At 40.0% G+C, this 25,317-nt stretch overlaps 1 protein-coding gene and 1 long non-coding RNA gene across 2 annotated transcripts in view; one reads left to right on the forward strand and one right to left on the reverse strand.

Annotated features, from left to right (window-relative positions):
* LOC111265259 (uncharacterized) overlaps positions 1–6,514 on the reverse strand; it is a 102,206-nt gene extending 95,692 nt beyond the window's left edge. The window contains exon 1 of the mRNA XM_022841768.2: positions 5,847–6,514. Coding sequence (XP_022697503.1) covers positions 5,847–5,907 — 61 coding nt within the window. The 5' untranslated portion in view covers positions 5,908–6,514. The remainder of the gene's footprint in view (positions 1–5,846) is intronic.
* Positions 6,515–12,645: 6,131 nt separating this feature from the next.
* On the forward strand, positions 12,646–14,797 carry LOC147752840 (uncharacterized). The gene is made up of 2 exons (XR_015312993.1): positions 12,646–13,264; positions 13,813–14,797. It is a non-coding gene; the product is annotated as an uncharacterized LOC147752840 (long non-coding RNA).
* The last annotated feature ends 10,520 nt before the right edge of the window (positions 14,798–25,317 follow it).

The following is a 25,317-nucleotide window of genomic DNA, read 5'->3' on the forward strand; positions in this document are numbered from 1 at the left end:
ATGTCCCCCTTTTAGCAAAGCTGTCGTATGGCCAAATCGGGATGGCCAGTCTTAAGTGTCCTGTGGCAGGCAGGCAGGCAGGCAGGTAGGGCTACTTTCGTTTCTTCAGTACTTACCACTATACTCGATTAAACTCGAATAATGCTCTATATGTAAGCACACACGGATATGGATGCTGGCTTGCAAGGCTGTACACAAACGTTTGGTGAGATGTAAATTCGTCTGCTAATTTCGGCAGATATGTCGGCTTTGCTATGCGTGGCAATAGATTACCACGATAAAATGGAGCGAAGTTTACTGAATAGTATTTTTTTGCAGTTGACTTGACTAGCCTTGACAGACAGCGCTTTCGAGTTTTATATGTGTCGTGACACTTAACAGATCTCATCGCGTATGCGTATTATATGTATTGGCCAGTATCCTGGATAGTAATTTTGTGTTTGACACTAATCATGTTCTACCAGGTAATTGTTTCTCTCAGATTGGAATGTGCTTGTATAATGCAGCTAGCTTTCTTGCTAACGTGTCATTTGGATTTTTTCCACTTCCTCTGAGGACAGAACGTAACGCCATTAGCACAAGTTAGGGTAAACTTTTGTCAGCTCAATAAGGATGACAATACATAGAAATAACGTTTCATAGATGGAGTAAACTTATATCGTAGCCAGATGAGGCCTACGGTTAGCTGGCAGTTGAAAATGCAACTTAGCTTCGCCGATATAGATAATCTGTTAAGATTCTGTGGACCCATCAGCCGTAACGGACCCCCGTGTCAAACACTAACATAGACTAAGGACAGAAGCATTCTAATAGGCGTACTTTAAGTCCGCCGCATCTGTTCTATTTAAAGACCTATTTAAATCGACTTGCTCTGTTCCCTTTCAGTAGGAACGCAGAACGATAAGTCAACGCATCCTTCTGTTTAATTCGTTCTCGTTTAAACTTCTACGCCGAGCGCCCAATTTGTCGACAGAACTGTGTGTGTTCTATGCAGGCTATGAAAGGCGAATACCCACTGCGTCAGCTTTGACGAATAGCCGCTAAAACGTTTTCGTTTGAACTTGACTTTTACGACCTCAAGAGCCTTCGCAAGTTCCTAGGGTATTCACCGATCCATCTGAGTGAAACTCTCTGCACTCGCCGCTGTACCTGACTTTTTCTTCTGAAACATGAACTTGTTTTTTGGACAGAACCGATTAGTGATGGCCTTAATCTCGTGTTTGTCAATGGAGTTTTCAGATCGCCAACAGCTCCGTTGGGGGCTATGATCCAGACACGTTGTTCGCTTAACGGTATTTTTTGGTCACGCACGTATACACCTGATGCAATGTCTTGCGTTACAGGCATTTATTCAACGATGTTTAAAGTTGCAGTTGGGAAAAACTTATATCTGCATTCAAACCAGTTACGTTTTGTGGGTGTACGGGCACCACTTTCAATGGTATCATAGTTGCTGCTCCAGCTACGACATCGTTCAGTTGCATTTCTCGAAGACTGATTTTAGTAAAGATCGATGCTCTGTATGTCCTGAAATCTGTTTAGCTGTTGAATCGTAACTTTATTTGATATATGATATAAATGAATTGACAATTTCAGAACAGCCACTTAGATAACTAGCACAGAAAACATAAACAGGAAGGAAGCGTCATCACCACTTGATTCGATTGCAATCGGTGATGCACGCATAATCCTACTGCTATATGAAGAAAGGTGAACACCATCAACATTATTATATATCAATAGTTTTCATTTTTGCTCATACGACAGTCTATCAATAATATTTACTATATACTTTTCTATAAGCCTAGCAGACGAAGTGATAGGTAAATACCGCAAAATTTCGTTTCCACATGGTCCAACAACGAACAAAATCCCATCCATCCGTTCATAGTTTGATTGATGACAATTAAATACAGACTGGATCGATCGGTATATGGCTGCCACTAGTTGAATTCAGGTCGAAGCTGCATGCTGTTGACGATGTATGGTACATGCTACAACAGTGTCCACGAATGATTACCACCACATGAACTTCAGTATTCGAGCGCTATTTACTGCCATTCGACGGGGAAAAAGGGCAATCGCTGAGCCGCATTGGGGCATAATCTATTGTTTGCTATATGATTCTATAATATGGTATTTACAGATCTCTTGCTGGTTTAACAATAGTTGAAAAATGTCATGTCTACCGATGGCATTAGCAGGGTTGGATCGGTCTTAAGGACGAAACGGAAACCCAAATGCGACATTTATATAGAATGAATATTACTCCAATAGCTTTGTTTACTGATAGAGATACCTGCAGGGTGAGGTTTTTTGTGCTCGTCTCACTTCACGTACCATTTTTGCTATATTGAAACTCCTATAATAACAGAGCTGCACTGGCCAACATATGCCTGTACGTGCGTGACCAGTTGGTCAGGGCCGTTAACATCCGATTTGTGTTTCTCGCGTACAGTTACGCTGTCGAAGATGAGATAAAACTACACATGGCGACACGAGGGAGATCTTGTCGTGGGAAGGTTTGTCTACTCTTTCGGGAGAGCTGACCAGACGATTATGTACTGAGCGAACTGGCAACGAGACTTGATCCATTTAAAAACTATAAACTCTTAAAATATGTCAATGAACTTCACAATGTTGATTTCATCTGCAACGTCTAACTGTTTCATAAATCAGTAAGTATTTCTATGGTCATTATTGGATAGCGGCCGTTGCCGCCGTAAAATACGTTGCCGAAGTCGGCCTGCTATCCAATAAAGCTATTAGCAATTATCTTTATCAAAACAGTAATAAAATTTCAAAACGCTTTATTTTGTGTACGTTTGGTTAAAAAGTGAACGACCGACTCGACAGTTGACTGGCTACATTAAATGCCCTGGCAGGCAAATAGAATTGTTTGTCAACTTGCAAGCAGGGGCACATTGATCTCAGTACAAAAGAGAAATTATAAATATCTATTGGACATAAATGAAGAAAAAGGTTTTCACCGGTTCCGTTGGATTAGTCCGCACCTTTTCATCAGACATGTACGAAATACTAATGAGTTCGCCAGTCACTTAAAGCTGCACGATACGAACGGGTACCTATATACATATATGTTGTATATATATCACTAACAAAATATTATATACATAATTGAACAAATAATCTTCATGTTCTTACTTTGATCTTAAAACTATTAATTTGTATTTGAGTTGTCTGTGACCTTTTTGGTTCACCGACGCCAACGCTCCAGGGATTTGATTCCTTATTAGAATCACTTCATCCGGTTCTATGTACGCCACGGAAAGGTACACATGGTGGACTTATGTAGTGTTTTAGTTTCACGAGGATATCCTAGTTTGTTTGTTGACTAGCTCTTGTCTAGCTGATTAAGTGTCAGTTATCAACCGAGAAGCGTAATAAAGGCTGCTACTCCTTTTCGTATAAACATTCGCCATGTAAATATCTATATGAATCTTATTTTCCCCTAGAACGAGACGTTTATCGAGTTTATCATCCTCCATCCTCCTAATCGTAAGTTTACCAATTAATGCTTTACAATGTTAACGAATCCACATCGCTGATTATTCCATCTCGTTGTCAGGTTGACGCTCTTCCAATTTCGGAAATTTTCCTAGGTTGCGCGATTGGTTACGCCACTAACTCATTTGGTTCATTCCCGTCATTCAATTAATTGCCGTCGTCTTTAGCGGTGGAAGGGTTTACTTCATAATAACAATGACGAGAATCACAAAAACCGGTAGCAATGTCGTCTTAATGCTGAAGTGTTTGACAGCATCGAAATCCTCCACGATCGATGCGCTTGAAACATACGCAAACCCCTACCCATAGCTACGTTACTACGATCGCTACAGACGGTACGAACTACCGAACAGATTAGCTAAAAGACCGTTCGAACTAATGAGGATTGGGGTGGCATCCTTTTTATTTCGGGCTTGACCCATTATTAAATTACCTAGTTCTCTTATGCCTACGATTATGACCCAGAAGACAAATCCCTAAGCCCGGCTTCGATGGACAATGATAAAAAGATGAGCGGGAAAAAAATTTTCCAGGGATACTGTTGGAATACTTTTTCACTCTCCCTCTCTCTCGCAAACGACATAAAAAATTAAAGAAATGAGAGACCATAAAAATGACGCCATTGAAAGGCTCGCGCTGTCGCTATGTGTTTCCCACATGATTACGAGCCGCAATCATTGCATTTCTCCCCTGATTCCTGGTTGTAATAGTAACTATTTGTCTCCACGCCCCATTACATTTCATTTTAACCACACTTGTCAGCCCTCCACTTTATTTTAGTTAGCAATATATATAAAGCGCCTCAGCTGATCCGAGCTAAGGGCCCACATCGTCGTTTGACGATGTATTGGGCCTCACTGATGTTTTCAACGGCCACTAAAGACTATTTCTCCTCACTGAGGAGAGTCGATCAATGAAGGTTTTTTCAAACCGATGCGCGTTAAATACGTAATATATCGCAAAGCAAACATCACGCAGAATTTACTAAACATAGGTGGCCACGAAACTAATGCAATTCATCTTCAATGATTATTTTTATCATATCTGAGCGGATTTCTGTAGCGTATAATCTTGAACCTACCAAAACGTATAGACGACAATCTATAGATCTTTCGATAATATGTTATCATGGCATCATATAGATTAAGGACACTGAATCATTCAATCATCGATTCTCGATGTGTAGATAAATGCGTCAGTATGTGCTATTCAGTACCTTATCGTTAATTTTATATGAATAAGCGTTTATAGGAGCCGTACGATGTTTTTTTTTGTTCAAGTAAAACGGTAAGAGATGACAGTTCCAATATTTATCAAAGCCTTTTTTTTCTACCAAAGTTTATAGAACATTTCTACCGGTACGTTAAGCGGTCCAAGCTACACTTCATCTGATTAAGGTCCGCCCTTGTTCCTACATTGATCTTATGCATATGCGGCATAATTCAACGACGGGTGTACATCTATAATGCTTTTTAAACGATCCTAATATACGTTTAGCACATCGACCGTTAGACTAACACGCAAGTCGGATTCTTCTTCTGTTCGTGTTTGTTCTCCAGATGGTTGAAGTACCATGGCTACATGCGTAACATTAGCACCCGTTAAGTTAAGCCCAGGTGACCGGATGCGTCAAGAGATCGCTAAACCTATCTACTTGTCTCGCAGATTATATCCGTACGGTTCCGAACTGGAACGCAAAGTCCTAAGTAGCATGTCACATCTGCTGTCGGCAGAAAAACAGGACGATATCTTTGCCTTAGCACAGGAGCGATCGACGTGTTACTGTGTGGGCACGGTATGAGGCACAGATGTCAGTCAGGCGTGAAACCGAATGGCCAGGTAGTGCAATGAATACTCTCTATTAAATCAGGGCTTGTCAATCGGGAAACCTGCACAGACCTTAACAGCGTCTTTTTCATCGTGCTTAATCAGCCTTGAAGTAGTAGTGTATACACGAACATCACGGGCATGGCAACCTCAAAACTGGACCTTATTTAGAAGCGAATACAATCATAGATCTTCATACAACAAAAGTCCCTCAATCACGTACTATAAACACTGATATTCTCAAGGATGGATTTGTATCATGTATGTATTCGGTAGAAACGGTTCTGCTATAGTTCCTAATCGAGAAGCATTTCAGTTGCTTTGCCGTCATTATCAATTCGTGTGTTTTTATTGGACAACGGTTGCTACAGATACGATGGCGGTACCTTCGCGAATCTTAATGGCTTGACCACACAGGTAACTTGAAGCGAAATAGCAATACATTTACTCTATAATCCTGTATATGAATTTAATCCGCTGTTTGTTTTTACCTTTCTTTAGTAAGCTGGCAGTACGCTTCGGCTGCTGCTCATAGAGCACGTTGTCAATCATCCACTCGACGTTTTATCGCCGGCAGTCGGCTTTCGTCTGAGCACCACAATCTAGTCCACTGGCAACGATTGCAAGCGAATATGTCTTTATACTGTTCTATCTCGGAAACTGTTCACATCTCACAGGTACCGCCCAGGACTGAACGGACCCCTCGCAACGCTCCCCAAAGCACTCAATAGTAGAAATAGAACATTAGACCGAGTAGCAACTGCTGTAGTATAGCTTGCAGCTAAAGTCTATATTGCGTGCGGAAGTAGATGGCGACCACGTCTCCAGTGCTTTTATGGCAACCAATTTCGGCGATGTCTTTTCAAGAAGTATCTTTAAAAGCGCAGTCGACCGGGATGAAATGTATCCAATTTAGCAACAAAGATGGCGGTTTTATTCAATCTTACTGATCCTCTACGATGGCGAGATACCATTGGCAAAACGTAACAACCTAAATGTAACGAACACCACTGTTTTTCTTTTTTCTATTTTACTAGTACCGAACGCCGCGCGTTTGCCCACACACAAGCACGGTCACAACCACCACAGCAGAAGTCGAACTGTCAGACGTTTTTCGGTAGCTCAAAGCGACAACGTCGAACGACGAAATCTTAACGGCTGGCTCAGATCAGAAAAACGCCAAATCGAACAGCGACAGAAATGGAAAGGGACACCTGCCTCTCTCCTCGCCCTTCTCGGAAAGGGAAGAAAAAACTGGCCAACAGCGGGGCACTACCGAGACCGCTGGCAAAACGTCGCGGTACAGCGGGCATATATGCGCTACGCTATTTCGCAGCAGAAGAATACTATAAGAGAAACGAAACGAAACTGTAAACGTGATAACGGTATATTAACGGTACGATAATGACGTTTGCTTCAGCGACAACGATAACAATGAACGCATCGGGAGTAAGTGGCGAACCGTTGAGTCCCAGTACCTAAATTGTAAGATGACGAATAGTATAAGCTATACCTATATATGCTACTAGCGAAGTTAGAAATACAGTCGAGCTGATCTTTGTTAACCCTCAACTGGGTTGCAAAATGCGTACAGGGCTAGATCTTTCACACCTCAACCTGTTACAACTAGCAAACATTAAGTGAAGTGCACGTAAACATGTCGTCGTCTTCCATACGAGGCCCAAGTAGTTAAAGAAAAGGTATCTAAACCCAAATCTGGAGCCAATTATTCTTTGATATCGTAAAGAGAAGTCTAGAAATTATTCGCTTGCTAGCTGCTTTTCTATGCGAGATATAACCTTCCATTACATTTAGTAACGAGGAACAGCCGTCATTTGTTATCGGTAACAGATTCCGTAGTACGTAGAGGTCGATTGAGGCCCCTCTCGTATTGTATTCGCTTGTATAGTAGTTCGGGTCAACAGTTGTCTTCGCTGCACCTAGTCAAATCTGATAGTTCTTTTTTTTCTTCATTTGCCTAACGTAAATAACTTTTTTCTCACTTAGATGCTCTCAGGCTCTAGAATGCTTCCTCAAACAAACCCAGAACAACACAGTATAATCAGAAGTCAAAAATAAAAGGCCGCTTTGTCTGTGCGATTCTTTCGCAGAACCACTATACTTCAGTACCATGTGACAGACCATCCTAATATATCCAACAACTATTCCAAAGCTTAATAGTTATGACCGATAGATGGAGTACAATTTAATTTGCCACACATGATTATTTTCTTCATTTAAGAATCGCTCCTTCAGAATACTTCAGCGACTGTTTTATTTCCAAATTCATTCCACAGACTCACTAGTAAGCGTCTAATAAAGAATTTGGCGAGCGTTTAGATTGGTCTAGTAAAAGTAACACAGAAAGCTGCTCCCTTATTTTATGTCAGTGTTTCAAGCTATTTTTATTCATAGTTCCAGTTAAGTGTTTTACTTTTCTGCTACCGTCTGAAATCTGCACCTGGATTTGCCAATTACTGTTAGCTACAGCCTCATGACGGATCGCGTCATTAAGTGACCGTACGTATCTAGCCGATAACCAATTCTTGATTTAAGCACAAGGGTGGACTTTGTAGTCTTGGCTTAGTTTTTTTTTGGCATTTAAGGCATTTTTTATGAAGAGTTTATGCACTTCACAAACGAGCCGACGTCTCCCGGGGGCGATGTCTACCCCATATGAATCGAGAATGAAGCTAGACTTGCACAGTTGAGTTTATTACTATCGAGATTATCAATCACTAACCTTGCGGTATCTCCCTCTGTAATCTCTGAGTCTGTAATGCCGGTACTGGCGCTCTGCGTAAGATCAGAATATCAGATCTTATAAATTTTCTGTATCGAATAGCCGTAAGCTAGCGCTGCAGAGAACACATACCGTTACAAAATGCCAGTCTTAATATTCAGAGCCATTATCTCGTTAGATAAAGAAGAATTTAGCCAAAGACATCACGCAAATATTCGAGCGATGGCCGTCATTTAAAAAATTAGTAAAAAGTCAACATTTGTAAGCTATAGCATTCACGGGTCTTTTCTGAAAAGCTTCCTAATCATCGACGCTTTGATGGGGCAGGTCGACGGTTGGCAGGTGATGAAGGAAGGGCATGACGGAGATCGTTTCTGCTCAGTGAGGAAAGTTGTTATAGAAACTCATAGCGTACATTAAGAAGTTACGTAATACTAGCTGGTGCTTGAAGCAAGCACAATAATATTGAGCCACCACTATAAATACGCTGTACGCTAAGCGTAAATGAATTAAAAAGCTGTCTTAGACCTTTCTGACCTTTGTAATATGAATTACACTGAAGAACACAGATGTATCGGCGAAATGCCCTTTTTATGACACGTTACGCGCTACACTGCCAATGAATTAGAAGTCGGTTGTCAACTTCATGTGAGGTAAGTTAATTTATTGGAGTTTCTATTCCACAGATTCATTGGAATGTCTCCAAATGGTAAGACAAATTGTAGTAAGTGCAGATCACGTCAGCTAAGTATGCCAAATTCTAGACAATTTCTAGGCCATAACGTCTGCTCTGAGACATAATATCTAAACAAGATTAGTGCATCGAGTACCTGATGTAGGGTTCAAGTCTTTTTCACTTGATTGACCGACGTTCCACTTTAGATAGTGCCTTTCATTCAACACTAACTATAGATGCGGATTGTTTTCTATGCATTTTTAGTCGCTCGCATACTAGTGTGTGTGCGCTATATATATATACATATATATGTATATACAAGTGATAATCCAATTTTTAAAAATAAAAAAAATCATTTTGCAAATACGCAGGAAAATCTAGAAGATTGGAAGAACTCATGCTATTTCTGGGACGTTTCAAACAACCGAAACTTCTGCGTTTCATTTGAATCAGGCATTTTCACCATTGGCTATTCTTAGATTTTTCTAATAATATTCAGATGTGGTCGATTTTGTGTCTATGGGGATATTAAAGCGCCTACGACAGTTCGTAACGGCCGAGAGCTCCCGACCGGATAGGATGAAGCTGTATTGTCACTCCTTCGGCTCATCATAGCGGTTCACCCTGTCGGAATGGCGTAGCATCTTCGTGTTCGTTTGGCTGCTGGACTCGATTGTTGAAGTTTTGAAGGAATTGCTTGCCTGCAGATATCAGCTCGTGAACCAATTTCGCGTTTTCCGTCTAGTGGACCGTATCGTTGTATAGTTGTATGAGGAATATGCGATAGATTGTGCACTTTCGTGACGGTCGTTATCCTGCCAGAGTCGAATTCTGCGCGCGGTAGAACGAATACACACAAGGGAACGAAATTTCATTTCAATTGTTCGCGTGGCTTCGTTGCCAGATATACAATCAATAAACATTTAAAGCGCTCTTCTTTACGAAGTAGAGAAGACCGAGACGAACATCGGAAGAAGCCGTTATAAATTATAGACGGGCCCTTAAGTGTGTTCTACTGTGTATCCTTGGTAGAAGTTTCTAGCCACGCTGGCCATTGTAGCGAAAGGCCTGCTAAGGGAATTGACTCTCGATTCGAAGAGCTGGACTATTAGAAGCGAAAAATTTTAAGCAGGTACACGATTCTAAACACAGAATTAGAAAACAGGCGACAAGATTTAGCTACGCACGCGTTGTATGCAGTCGTACATAAAGTATTGCGTACGAGTCAGCTCGGCGTACGTCCATCCGCGGCATGAATTTGTCCTAAATGGACCGTAATCAGAAGTACGTATCCGTCACTGTTCTAGTTCATTGGAATAGGTGCCTGATCTTACTGCGAATTCTTGCTGATCTTGCCTGTGTCTTATCTGATCAATAGCGTTAACGCAATCTATATGCGTATGTTGGAGGTCTATTTGACGGCTAATCTTGTATTGTCATTTTACCGATACACCGCTTCGTCCCTGAATGTCTGTTAGAAATGGTTAAAGTGGCGCGTTCATTTAGCGGCAGGAAACACAGATCTGATTACGGTCACTATATAGAGCAGCTTTACCAAATATTGAGTGCAATTCCAACTGCCCAATTCGACCTTGATGCAACGGCCCGCTTCTTTTATTGCCACCTCATAACACAGTCACCATTCTATATGGGATTAGTTTCGGATAAAACTGGGACCTTCTGAATGTTGTGTCTGAGAGTCGATACCGTCCAATACGGCATGTTTATGTAGGAAATACTAAATGAAAAAACCTACTAATTGTGTTTTGTCTTCGATTCACGGCGAGGCATCGTTGCGCTAAACTAGACGATAACATAACTAGAATCAAAGATACTCGAGTATAAATGAATAAGTGTTGTATTTTTAAATCTTTGTTTCGCGGTAAAACGCGCACGTTAAGAATACGACAATTAGGCCTTTTTCAAGTTCATATACGAATGTCTGCAAAAGAAGCAAGCGCTTAAGCTATTATGATGAACATTGCATTGTCCTGAATATCACTCGGTTACAGTTTGCATGACAAAGGGCACAATTTTTAATTGTCGTATAGGGTCACTGCATTGGATTAAGCAGGTCTTAACAAAAGGAGCGTTTATTCAGCTCTTTCTACATAGAACACGCTATACTTTAATGAGTTGTAGGTGCGCAAAAGGTCTAGTTTGACCAAATTGGACTATGCATAAATGACCCCATGATAGCTTGGTGGGTAACGTGTTTCTCTACTAATCTTTGGGGCACGCTGAGGGTTAGGTGTGAATCCGAGCATAGGTATATTTGTGTTAGAAGCCAGACGCTTGACAAAACACCTGATGACGATAGCGGTCGAAGAACTCGAACGATAAGGGCAGCCTGTGTTCTTTTGTCTTGTGACTAGTGTGCTTACGCAAGCAGCGTAGCTATGTCATACGTAGCAAGTTCAAGGTATGTTTTTAAATCATCTATCGCCAATTAGATATAGGCATGTTGATACGTTCAGTGGACTCCAAAAACTCCCACTCACGCACGTTTGACTTAAGTTTACCCGGCCAGAATATATATATATATATATAGTCAAAGGCGAATCTGTCGAACAGAAGCAACGATGCTGCGGTACATTTTGCCTTGTCCCATTTGCTAATTGAATTGCACCACACGGTATTTATCGACGACAGATGTTCTTACTTTTTTTCTTAAGACTTTGTCATTTATCAGCCATTCAATCATTTTTGAATTGGGGTAGATCGTCAATATTGATTCAGTTATAAACAGCTCTGCACACTCGAATGAAAAATAATCCGGTGAGAATCTGAGATATATAAACCTGGCCGTATCGGACGTCGGATACAGATCACACTGATTCACATTGAAATGTGGCCGTAAAAAGCAATGGTGCAGAGTAGGCGAATACAAAGCAGCTGCTAGTAATACCCGTTAGTAATTGATGCTTATCACGATAACAGTCAGAAATCTCTGCCCTATTGCCTCAGCAACTTTGCAGTTGTATGACGATAAAAATCTAGGTTAAAAATACAGAAAATCACAATCGAACTCAGTAACTTTCGCTGTACCAGCTGCACCGATTTACATCGCATTTTATAGTAAATATCAACTACTGTAAATTTTGAGAAAGTCACCGCGACGATCATTTGTTTATATTTATACGAAATGGGAAAAACTCTACGTTTTAAGCAAGAGTACACCTAAAAAACGTACGTGTATGTATATATGTAACGGGCTCTGCAAAAGCTTCCTCTTGATACGCCATATTCGGAGCGAAAAAGAAGAAAAAATAAATGCTCAATAAATAATGCTTGTACAGTGATAAATGCTCCAGTGTAGAAATTTTACACAAGTCATTTTAGAGGGTTTGAAGAGTATTATCGGAAATCTAGAGAGATTCAATTTTATATTTTTATAGTTGCATTCACAAGCGGACATCGGCAACAATTTGAGGTGACTAAAGATGATATTCGGGCGCATTTTTAAAATGCTCACATAAAACTGTAACTAGATAAGCTTACTGATAAATAGGCCAAACATTTCCGGCCTCGGACCAATTAGTGCAAAACAACACAAACACCTGCCAGGTGAGTATAGAAGAGAAAATAAAGACCATGTAAAAACAGTTGATCGCATCATTCTGTCATTGGACAGCTACGTCTATTCTAAAAATGGGTTAATTGGGTTTAATGCAAATCAAACGAAACATAGAGTAATTAATTTATGATTTGTTTTAAACGTTAAGACTTGAAACGTAGTAGTTAACAATACCCTGTGCATGTTTAGTCACTATCCCTCCAGTAACTCCGCTTTTATAAGCTTTCTAAAAAAAAAAAATACTTACCCGTAATTCCTTATATTATATAACGGCTCGGCCTATTTGCAGAGTAATTCTCCTATTCCTAAATTCTGCTTATTTATTGTTCCGCCTCGGGTTAATGAGGGCAAAAAACGATGCGACAATAGGAGTGGCCCTGTTACTGTTATTAGAACCCGTCAAGCTTTTAATTTATCCGCCGATAGGTTTTCCTGCTTCGGTTCCAACTGGCACTAGGGAACTAATTGGCGGCGCGGGTAGAGAGGGGACGCGAGGGGGTCATACAGTGTAGCCCATTATACACTTTATGTTAATGTATATATATATTTGACAATCGGCGGTGCCTGCAGTAGTATTCTATCATGCATTGTGGCTCTAACTTAGATGTGCTCGCACGTATGCCCATGGTCTGTGCTCGATTTTTCTTGTTTAGTCAGATACTAGCTGTTCCTATTGACTTTGCAAAAAAAAAAACAATCCAAGGAACATATGGCCAATAGAAGAGTAATGGCGCTGCATTTCAGGTGGATGTGGCAGTAATAATTCCGCCACAAGTCAGTGAATATTGTGATGTAGCCACCAGTAACTACTGATCGGTGCTGAGGGAGTAAGGGAATGGATCCACCTCTTTATCACTACATTTATTTGAACGCCAATTGCGCAGGTGTTTATGCATGCTAAATCAACTAAACGGTACGTAAAGCCACCACTTCATCACAGCAAGTTTCTCTGTTCAGCTAACTTCCGTAAATCATCCGATCTGTCAGAGTCACTGGCCATATCGGGTGTTGTTCACAATTTGTCCTATGACGATACTCTTCCCGTCTTCAATCTTGGGGGTATATATATGGATATATATATATATATATATATATTGTGTGTGTGTGTGTGTGTGAAGGTATACAGTAATGATGCTATTAAAATAAAAAGCCTTAAAGGCGTACTTCATGTTTCTAGTTTGGACATAGGATCACGTTTTATATGGCAGGATATTCTTACATCTTTTCCTGAAAAACTATTATGAGACAAAATTGATGTGAAGAGGATCTCACCTCTTGCTGTTTCTGTCTAGACCGTATTTACCCAATCAATTCAGCAAGGACTGCGCACCATAAGTTCGTAAGCTCTTCATGCAGTTAATGTTATATGAACGAATACTAGTACCGGTTCTGCTTGCATTATAGATTTCATGTTTGCTTACCCGTTCACTCTTTTGTTTTTTTCTTTCTCTATTCAATTAGCAACTTTCGAAGAATCCACCGGAAAAGCAAGGCCGATGGATAATTTCGCTAATTTTCCTCCGCTGAACAACAGTTATCGTTTTTCCCGACATTGCTCTAGAAAGCAGTGTCCGGTCATTGTGTTTTCTACCTTTTCGCCGGTAACAGCAACATCGATGACTGGATGATGTATGTTGTATGCAGGGACCGTCGAGTTCATGCAACCGGCTGCCGCCAACGTTTCTCGATTGACAACGCTGCATGTTAAATACTCGATCGTCTATGGACCGACCTGCTGGGCCTATGGTTTTTTACCGATTCGTTGCTCCGCGCCATCTGACACAATGAGCAGTAGAGTGTTGTCGTCGTTGACAATTACAACTACTGAGCGACAGGGTGTTAAGCAGTACCTGTCATCTAGCATCATCAGTCGCTGAAAACGTTGCCTCTGGACAAAGGCCGCAAGCACGCAGATGACGAGTCTGATAATCGAAGTTTTACCGTCGACAGCAGAATAGCAAACTACTCGTTGTCTCTCTTCAAGCTTACGAACAAGATCGATTGGCACTTATCTTTACGTTGACAGGCCGCATCATATCAGCACAGTATTGACATTAATGGTAATCTATAGTTATGGCCGTTAGGCTAAGGTCGCCGACCAGACCTATTCGTTGCTATCTGCAGAATCGGCATAACAAATACGCACATAAATTTGGCATCTGCTTGTACCGTTTTGTATATTGCCGTCATAAGCATTAACCGATGTTCCTCCGCCGTTCCTTAAACCGACATAAAACGAAGGCACACGCTAAGGGTCGTGATTGAAGCTTGATGCTGCATAATGACTGGAGGGCAGAGACCTAGCATAGATCACCCCTGCAAGGGCAAAACGCAATGGGAAGTTAAGAAAGAGAAATGTGTCGACAAACCTGTCTGTGTTTTATCAGGGACTCGATGTGACAATTTTTATTACAGAAACAATTAAAGCCAAATGTCTGTGTTTGTCTGATACGATATTTTCACGATATCAGCATGGGGCAGCATCGCTTTACCGGGGGGGGCAAATTTCTATTGATCGGTCTGATCGCATCAATCTAGTTCAGTTCGGTTTATGTACCGCTAGTCAACACTGTGTCGGAACTTCTCTCAATCGTATAAAAGGCATTGTTGCGTGCAACGCGTGAGAGCAGCCACGGTAGCTAGGGAACAGTTGTAGTTTTACAATCAATCTCGTGTTTTTCTTTTGGCAATGATTCATTCAAACCTCTCTGGAATACTGCAGAATACGATACTGGAAGGAACATGTAGGAGGAGAATGAGGAAGAATAATTTACGCGGTTGTTGCCCTTCTACCAATCAAATTTCTGCTGGAGAGTCAAACTCTGGTTGTGTTCTGGCTCCACCCCCTAAGATCAGCAGCACCTTACTATTAGACGTCACCATTACACTCGGAGACAATAGAGAGCAGCACGGTCTAGGCATTTAACGCACGGATTGTCTAAAATCACGTTTACAAGAAGCTGCTGCAACAATTTAAATACCTATATTAAGACTGCGAGCATTTGAATTCTTCGTCTTAGGTAATGGAAGCTACGGAATCCTATCCTATTACTTTTTTAGTCGAATCTTCGCCGACTTAGAACCTATTCGAGCTTCATGTAGGCAATGCGTTTCATTCAAATCAATTCAGTTACGTGAGAGTTTGTAGCGCATATAAGTAAAACTCGTGCATACAGACCTTTGGTCTCTAACAGCAGCATGACCCTGACGATTTCGAATGACAATAGGTCAGGTGCACAGGTAAACTGGATATACAGGTTACCGAACATTTATGCTTTTACAAGAAAGCAAATCTGTTGAATAGGTTTTCAGCTGAACAGGATCATCCTAACCCATAGTCTTCAGCAAACGCAACGACAGGCAAAAGGTGCTAAACCAATTTATAGAATTCCTTCGTAGCCTTCACTAATAGGCGAACCGTTAGCAAACATATGTACACACAATTCGTCGAATGTATATAATAAATTACACGAAATAAATGGCATCTTTATTTACTATACCGTTCATTGAACGGCTGAAGGCATTTCAACTGACAATCCTCATAGGAAAAAAAAAATGGCACTCAGCATCTGGGGTCTTCAATTGTAACAAATAGCTTTTTCAGTTCTTCATTTTCCGTTGCGTTAAGACAAACTAACGTTCGCTACTATTGAAACTAGTTACGGCTTTGCCTATAGCCTGCCGCGAAAATTTACTTTCATCGACTGAATTGAGAAGTGAATTGAAATCGATGCTTTTCACTCATTTACTCTTTGATATTACCCTTGTTAATCTGCTAATGAAAATGGCTAAAAATGCCCAACGTGGCAATTTGCCCAAATATGAGGTAATATGTTAGTGCCGATCGATTTACTTTGTTGTTGCTGCAGTTTTCAATATCACGCTGTGTCGAGATAATTATTTTTTGGCCTACAGTATTGCGCTAATTGTGCGCTTTATGAACAAAATGGTTTCCGATAGTGACCTTGTGGCAGTGCTTCACTATGGCAGCATTACCCACGTTTCCCTAAAGCTACTTATTGTTTCAATGTTCTTTTATCGTACTGTCTTCTTTCTCTCAATATTGTTTGTGACTCCCATTGCTCCAGACGTGCGTACGCCGACGCGTTATCGCCCGTCTGTCATAGGTGGGCCAACTCGATTATCATGGACCAGTCGTCCGTTCGTTCAGTAAATAATTCTTTGCGTTGCTCTCTAAAGCGACAGCGAAAAGACGTCGATGAATAAAATATCAAAAATGACGCAGGAACAGGCGTTATTTATTTAAGCTTCAGCGTTTCGTTCCATCGACAGCCGTAGCCACGCAGTTGGCATTACGCGGAGAAATGTCGAAAAACGCAGAAGTAACGTAAAGGCAATAATGATACCTATCTACCATAATAATAATAATAATAATAATAATAATAAGCGACATGAAAAAATAGCATGAAAGACAAAGAGTAAGAAACGGTCACTATCACGGAAAGTAGCGCCACCTACTGTGTCGTTGCTGTGTGTACGCGTAGTCAACGCGGCGAACCCGTATTATATAGCCGGCGGTGATAAAGAAGCGAAGGAGGGCACTTCAGCAATCATCAGACATGCATCTGTCAAAAATGATGAGGTTGACAAAGCCCTCGTCGAAAGTTGTTGCCGAGCAGATCCGATTGGAGTCACAAAGCGCTGTACCGGCCGGTTCATTGATACGTCGTTTACGCCTTCGACCCATCGACCTCGTCTTTTTCCAGTTCGCTCTCCTCTTTCCTTGTCTAGCCTCGTCTAGTGGGTTTTCAGAAACAGATACGTCTGATGGACATAATGACGTTAAGCAAAACAGTTTTAAGGTTTACTGAAAGTAAATTTAATTCATCTTCTGCATCTCGATGTTACAGCCGCTGATGTCATTGCTATTGATCTAGGGCTGTCGTCACTTAATTTGATCCACCAGCCGAAACCCAAAAGCAATTTGTTTTCATTATTTTTTTTTGTTTGAACGTTATTTATTTATGAAATCTATTTTTCTTTTGATAGAAAAACTAATGCGATATTTAAACTGGCATGTTCATCGCAGTGGCGGGTATTTCTTCTTTATTATGTAAAAACAATTAACACACATTGCCTAATGGAAGTAGAGACACTGCTGCATGAGTGAACACTGAGCCGCTGGTGCGTGTCCGTATGCTGTCGATAGCTTACAATGCCCATTACTGCAATATCTTGGCTATGTTTTTGCCCGTTTAGATTCCTTTTTTGTAGCAGCATCGCTTCCGGCTCGCTCGCTCGCTCGCTCGCTCGCAATAGTACTATCTCGAAGTCGTTTATTAAAGGTCATATTAATTGATTGAGCGAGAAGGAGATAACGAAATAATTTGGAGAAATGTTCAATATCACCTTTATACTGTTGCTGTTGTTTTGTTGTTACGTTGATTCTTATGGTTTTCTGACATAGCCATATATTGTCTAATGCTCCCCTTTAATACTTCTTTTGTAGTCTTCGATTCTACATACACATGCCAATACAATTTATGCGGGCACAGATATCCGCCTTCGATGTTTATTTCCATTGTTATACAAAAATAGTACCCAGCTGGTGATTTGTGTACACTTGCCTTTGCTTTTTCACTCAACAATATAATGCATGAAGTAGTCATCGTAAAAAGAAAGCAGCTTGTTCAGGTTAATCTTCATCTCCACATTTAGTTTCACTTTAAATCCTTATTAAGTACATTGTAAAAACGGGTAATTTCTATATCGACAGTTCAGCTTATAATAAGAACATAGTATAGAGTAGGGTTCCAACAGTTTCAACTTCCTTTTTGCTTTAAAGCCGGTACTGAAGCCAAGTTGATCCGTTCAAACTACCAAAACTGAGGTCTGTGAGGTTTCTAAAATATCGAAGGAAATTACGATGGCTGTTGAGCGCAATCAAGTCTAAGTATGGCTTTCCCATGAAATGCACAAGGTACGCCAAGCCAAATGGCATAGCTTCAGTAAAGAAGTAATATTATTCGTATTTTCTCGATGAAAAGCATGCAGTATCTTCTAAGTTAAAAAAAAAAATCGCGTGTTCAAGTGATTCAATGCAGTGACAAAGGATGAACGGAGTCACTGGACTTGCAAACCTGCCTCTTGAAATTAAGATGCCCACATACACGTCGTAAGATTGCAACGCCACCTATAGATTGTAATATCTGCGTCTAATCGAAAAGACGAAATCGATATCTTTCGCACGGGGAATCACGCTCTTTCCACCTAGAGCGTAAACACCGGATATCCGGCTCTGGCTCAAACTGCTCGTCAGAGGCAAAAACTAATATCAGGAAAGAAAAAAAGATCTATTTCAGTCTAGCCATGCCATGAGCGACGAAGTGCAACGATCGGAAACGGTAAGGTTGTTATGGTTGACTTTGTACCAAACATGCGTGAACGCAATCGGCCGTGAACTTCTTATTATTATAGTCAACGTAGCAAAGCATTACACGGGAACGGAGCGCTGTTCCAGCAAAGTAACGACACTGTACTCCAAAATATACATATTATGACGAATTTTTTTTGTTCTATCGGAGCGGCTGGTCATACACAGCACTATTACACAGATGATATACTAGCTTCCGTAGCGAATATACGTATATTCCCTAACACTCGCCGAACAATGTTTATCTGCGTATGCCTTTGATAACTATTAATAGTGGAATTAGGGACTCGAAGGCAGGCCATGAATCTACATAATTTGTAATGTCGCCTTGCTTGCTAAAATGTGAAATGAACAAAAGTTGAATTGAAGAGTGTAGACTGCATATACACCAAGTTATTCAATGGGCCATTATTAAAAGCTATTCGTTTTCATTTTTTTCATGGTTCTCGTGAAGCCCCATCAGACTGTTGGTGTGTCCTTATATGTACGCTTATTAAAGCTGTATGCCCCTACTAGAAGATCAAAAACATATATTTTTCCGCCTTTTTTTCTAAACCTTAGTTAAAAGAAATAACAACACCTTAGCCTCGCATGGAAGGAAGGTTAAGTCGCGCTAGTATAATAAGTGATACATTTCTGGATTACTTCATAGACATGATATATAGTCAGTTGGATAGTTTGATTAAGATACTGGTGAATGTCAATGGGAAGTTTCATGTCCCAGAATTTGTACGATAATACTAGAGTGCAGTTAACGCTTAATGGCTCGAAACAGTGACGGCTCTCATCTGCATTATGTTCCTGCGCATCAACGTATTGTAAAAGGAATCCGATGTACGAAACAACAGATCAAAATATTTCTTCCGTCGCTTTGTATTTCGCTTTTGATGAATAAGCGACGTACAGAAGCTGTAAGAAATATTAGAAAGCTAAAGCCCTAAAGTTAAATTATTAATTTTAATTGAAAGAGGTTAATTAGAACTTTATAAAGGAAATATAATATATAATTGAAGTTAACATACATTTTTTTCGACATAATTTGCCCAGAGACGTACATCATGCACGCAAGTATCACTTTAATTTGTCGAAGATAGCTTTATATTGGCGCGTTGCGATGCACAAAGTACCTACATCGATAAAGTTTCAATGTGCCTGGAATTAATTGAAAATTACAATCCTTACGAGTTTTTTCCTTGCGCTACTCCGGTTTGTTTGTTAGAGTCTCAACGACTTTCCACCCGCGTTGTATCTGTCTACATTTAAATTCAACCCAACGGCCAAGTTTACGTAAACGCCGTAGAACAGCCCTTGTAAGCAAATTATATAGATGACTGAATGGGAGCCGCGAATGCGAGACTCTGGCATACGGTGAAGCGCGCGCCACTGGGATGTTTAAACTGAACTTGAAATGAAAGTCTATGTCATACGGCCATTCAATGATCCTTCGTTCCATGCTTCGATAGAAGGCAATGCATGGCACCTTTTGTCTAGCCATAACTGTCTACTTCGTCTCCAGTTTGGTTATTGCTTAACTACGCCACAATACATCTCTGCCCCTGTTAGGCTACTATGACAAACGTAATACGGCGCTATCCACAAGAGTTTTTCAGCTATTGGAGCAATTAACCCTTCTCACTGTCAAGTTGTATCACCACAACGAATATTCTCCCGGAAAACTTAGCTAGCCATTCCTGATGATCCGCACCTGAATTTTCAACAATGGCCAAACGAATAAGCTATAATTTACACTGTGTATATCTTCTATTATCATTCATTTCTTAAGCAGGGTATCTTCATTAATTTATCACAGCATATCCCACTCGGCTGTCCTTTCCAATAACATAGGATGGCATTTGCGTTGGCCGGCACAATGAACGACACCCGCGAATTAAAAGCGTCACAATGAAACCGTAACAACAGCCCAGCATGAAGCAAAGCTTAGCCAGTGCATAGGAAGGTAACAAACTGAGTCCTATACAGGGGAAACATTTGACACAAACATGCACTACCGTGCCGTGTTTCTGAACGAACAGCCACTTCTCCCGTATCGCATCTATACCGTAATATACCCTTTAATATTTAATATTGTACGTTCAAATGCGCTCCATCGATGACTCGCCGAAAGGCCGTCAAGCAGCGCCTGTACCTCAAGACCCTCTTTTTCGCCTTATCACCCTGATGCTATAACGTATAAAAATACAACAGCGAACGCAGAAACGTTATCAACCGACTCTATCACCGTCGTTAGCTGATCGTCATTTAATCCCCCCCCCATGTGACAATTTAACAATAATTAACTATGTTAAATTATGTCGGCCTGTTGAAGCCATCTATTCAACAGCCTAGATTTGAACCAGCTAGAATGCACTATTTCCGGTACACGGTGACGTACATCCGTTGTACAAATGTTGCTATTCGACTCATTGTTGTTGTTGTTGTTGTTTTTGCCTTTGTGCATAAATCAAATGCGTTGAAGTATTTGATGGAATACATTATTTGTTGCAGTTGTCGGGGTTCGCAATCTGGAGAGATGTTCCATTTACCTACGAGTCGTCACGCCGTTTTGGTTGCGCGATTCCTGAACAATGTAGGATAATTTCACTACGAAACTACTACGAAACTTACCATTAACTTTAGATTTTTTAGAACTAGATTTTTATTGCCAATTTGTCACTCGCAAAACTGCTTTATTAAATGTTTATTCTATGTATATAATTGGTTTCCTATTAACAAAATGCTGAGGTTATCCATTGTAAAAAAAAAAAAATAGCGAAAATGAGTTGTTTGAAAAAATTAATCACCTTGTCGTTTTGAAATTGGGCTGGGATTGTATTGCATTTTAATTTTTCACGCAATTTAGCGGCCAAAACCACTCAAACTTCAATAAACTTGATGTGTGACGAACGCTCTAAATTTAGATAGTGCGACCGCTAAAGCAGAAAAAGACGAGAACAGCCCTCCAAGAAAACGTTTTCACGAAGGTATCTGCAAAATGCCTATTAACAGGGTCATGAATGAGCCCTTTAGAAGCTAATGGTTAGACTATTCATCAGATTCTTATAAAGATATGATATAGAGATTTCGTTGTGGCCAACAGTGATCATAATTAGTATACGGAATAGAATGAATAGCTCATAAAATTCGCATCCTATATAAATACTTCCAGAGCGTAAATGGCGATATTGCTTTGCTCATGTTTAATAAAAAAAAAAAACAAATGAAACGAACTTCAACGGTTTGGTAACGTTGTGAGCTATTTTTTACGCCTTAGTACAGTCAGGTACTTGTAGTCTTTTGAAAGGTATATGTATACCTATTGTCCATGCTCGTTTACCCAAAAAAGTTTTTTTATTTCAACCAACCCAGTTCATCAGCGTCGCTCGAGTACGGACCAAAAACCAATATAAGCACAAAGTAAGAACATAACCCGGGTTCAATATTATTTTAATTTATAAGGTGTCTGGATGTAAATATCAAGCAGCAGTACCAGCATTACCAGTTAATAAAGCTATTAATTGATCAGTGGTCAACTTGGTCAACAAAAACACAATTTATAGGTTAGAGACACCGATTGTAAATTGGTACATCGAAAAAGAAAGAAGTAAAGTACTTCTTTACTAGATGACCAAAAAGGACATCGATGTAATTATCAATTTTTTTCCTGTTATCTACTATAAGGTATGAAAGTGCAGCGAATACCGTTCGAACATCTTTCGTAAACAAAAAAACGACAAAGCGGAAGGAGTTAATAGATATTTGACGATGAATATATGAGTGCTAAAAGTTCAATTCAATATCAATCAGCTTTGCAGGGTGAACACAGTATAATAACATTTAGCGATAAAACTAAATTCGCTTACAAGCCAGAGATGAATGACATCGACATGCGAACATTATGTTTATACAGGGGTGGAAAGGGAGACACGCATGACGATTGTCAGCTAACTGTTTACAGTGTTTGTTACCGTTCACTACATATCTATTTCTACGATAATGTGCAGGACAATCGTTATATCCAGTTACACTACCGGGGTCATTCCATCGACAAATCAAAACTGTGACACAAGCAGCGGCCACACAAATTTACAGCTAATAGAGGGAAGCACGCTAAATTATCGTGGGTTTGGGCTCCAGGCCAGAGCGTATGCGAAATTTCTGATATGTATCCGTGTGACTGCGTTGATCAGATCCAAGGTGTAGTGAAGTAATAAATAAAGGTATCTATATAAATTATACATGAAATTATGTTATAAAGATTAAGCCTAATTCAATAAACTAACCTTACTTTAAAAACACGAAAATAATGTAACGATTGCATTGGACATGAACCCTTGTAAACCTTTTAGCAGTAGTGCTATTTTCAGGACTATTATATTTAAAGTTCGGAACAATCTCAGTGAAACCAATAATCGTAATATAGTTTGTAGGCTGGATACGATGACTGGCCAAAGTGGTCTACTTTAATCGTCAATTGGTAATACAAATAATAATCGCTGGCAGACCGAGTCAGAAGACTATTACTACTAAAGGGTTTTTTATCCAAATCGAAAATCTTCTTTTTTATACAATTGTTTCTGGTAAATACAACATTGGATAACGTAAGATATAACAATATAGATTGAAGATATCTATAACCGAACAAGTTTTGCCATTGCAGTTAATTCGGTTACTGCTGATGCATACGATATTATAGTATTGATAGCGGGAGGCCTATACCCCCAACACGGGCAGCTGTCCACCACTTTCTAGCTAAAATGGCTAATACCGTTGTACCAATACCGTTCGTTTATCTAAGGCCGCGCTGAGAATTATGGCTTGACTAAAAACTTTATTTTGGATGCAAGTAATTTGCCGTATGTTTGTCTACCCGATAGTAATATTTAAACGGTAGAAGGAAACGATCCGAATTTATGCACCTTATCTTTTTACCAGTTTGTGTCGACATCTGCCAGAATCTACCACCAGTGAGTTAAAAGAAGTTATCAATTTAGCAGTCATGACAGAAAATAGAACTATCCAACATAACAGAACTGTTCCTTTTCAGTACGTTATAAACACGCATATATTTACATCCATAATGTGTTGTATAAGCTCTTAGATCAATATTTTCAGATATACTTTTCGAAGGACGAACTTGGAGGTGTAATTTTTTTCCCTGCACTTAATAAGTGTTTTAAATTTTGTGCGTCCGATACTAGTACTAGGCATGGCTTCAGATAACTGGTTCTCAGCACGCAACTAAGTATGCCTACCCCCCGATCATGGACCTAGACCACTCTACTCTCTCTCAGATTTAGCTAGCACTATACCGGCGCTAGGACTAACTACAAGTAGCAACTTAGAAATGCGCCTCATGGCATACTTTGGTTATCATAACCTATACTTATTGACTCGCATCGCCGCGATCTCTACCGAGATAGATGATTATCTAACCAATTTTCTCGTAAAAGTATTCTTTTCTAAAGCGAAAGATGGCGTAGTCGCCTAGACTGCGCCTGAAAACATCAAAATCTGCGTAAATATCTCTCCTTTCCAAATTGCTGGTGGCACCTTCTTCATTAGAGGCATTTTCTATGAATTAGAGGTTATCTGTATTGACGTTTTTTGAGTCTTCATGGCCACTTAACTCAATTGTTCGTAGACCAGCCTAGACATAGAAATAAACTTTTCGAAAATTTTTCTTGCAATAACACAGCGAAAACTGAAAAACATGTTCTGTATTAAGTGGACTAATACGACGAACCCTAATTTTTTGTAAAGCAATCAGGAAAATAACTGGTACGCATTTCCATACAGTTTTAAACAATAAGTTAAGACTTTAATTAATATAGCTGTAAACATGTTTGAAAATGCTCCTTTTGGTTAAGATAGTACTTCGAGACAGGCAGACGTAATCTTCCGTATGTCTAATATTGTTTTCAGATGTCTTAAAACTAAAAATCAGCTCTATTAACTAGCTGGATTACATTTGTTGTATTCGTAAGCAATATTGGAAAATAAGCATTTTTTGTCGGCACCCCTCGATATCGGAGACTTTTAGTCCACGGGTTCAGACCATTTCCAATAAGAACTTCTTCTCCCGATGTTTTTTAAACGAAGTTCAAAAAAACAGAATAGAAATCAAAGTAAAGCGGTACTCAAAACAAGGATTACCAACCATGTTTCGACGTGTTGCTATTTGAACTCGGCGACCTCGCGTGGCTCAAGCTGACAACATCCGCTCACTCTTGTACATTATACAGATATAGAAAACATATTTTGTGACGTTCCCGCAAAACAGTAGGAAATACAGCGGTTCGCTAAACTTAACAATCCTCTTTGAATACTTGTCTCCTTGCAACTATTCGGTTCTTTTCAGTGAGGTTTCGACGGGTTTTTTGGAGAAAAATTTCATCATAAATGACAACATTCTGTGGTAAAATATTCATCGTTCTTTTCAAGTTTTCAAAAACTGGTGAAGGATGCTGTATATCAGAATCATTCTCGCAGATACTTGGTGAAATAATGCATGCCCTTCTTGTCTCCAGCTATAGTTTCCTGGGGCGATCTACAGGTCTTATGTGGTTAGCGCC

The sequence above is a fragment of the Varroa jacobsoni genome, unplaced genomic scaffold (assembly GCF_002532875.2).
Source record: "Varroa jacobsoni isolate VJ856 unplaced genomic scaffold, vjacob_1.0 scaffold_949, whole genome shotgun sequence".
NCBI classification, from domain to species: Eukaryota; Metazoa; Arthropoda; class Arachnida; order Mesostigmata; family Varroidae; genus Varroa; species Varroa jacobsoni.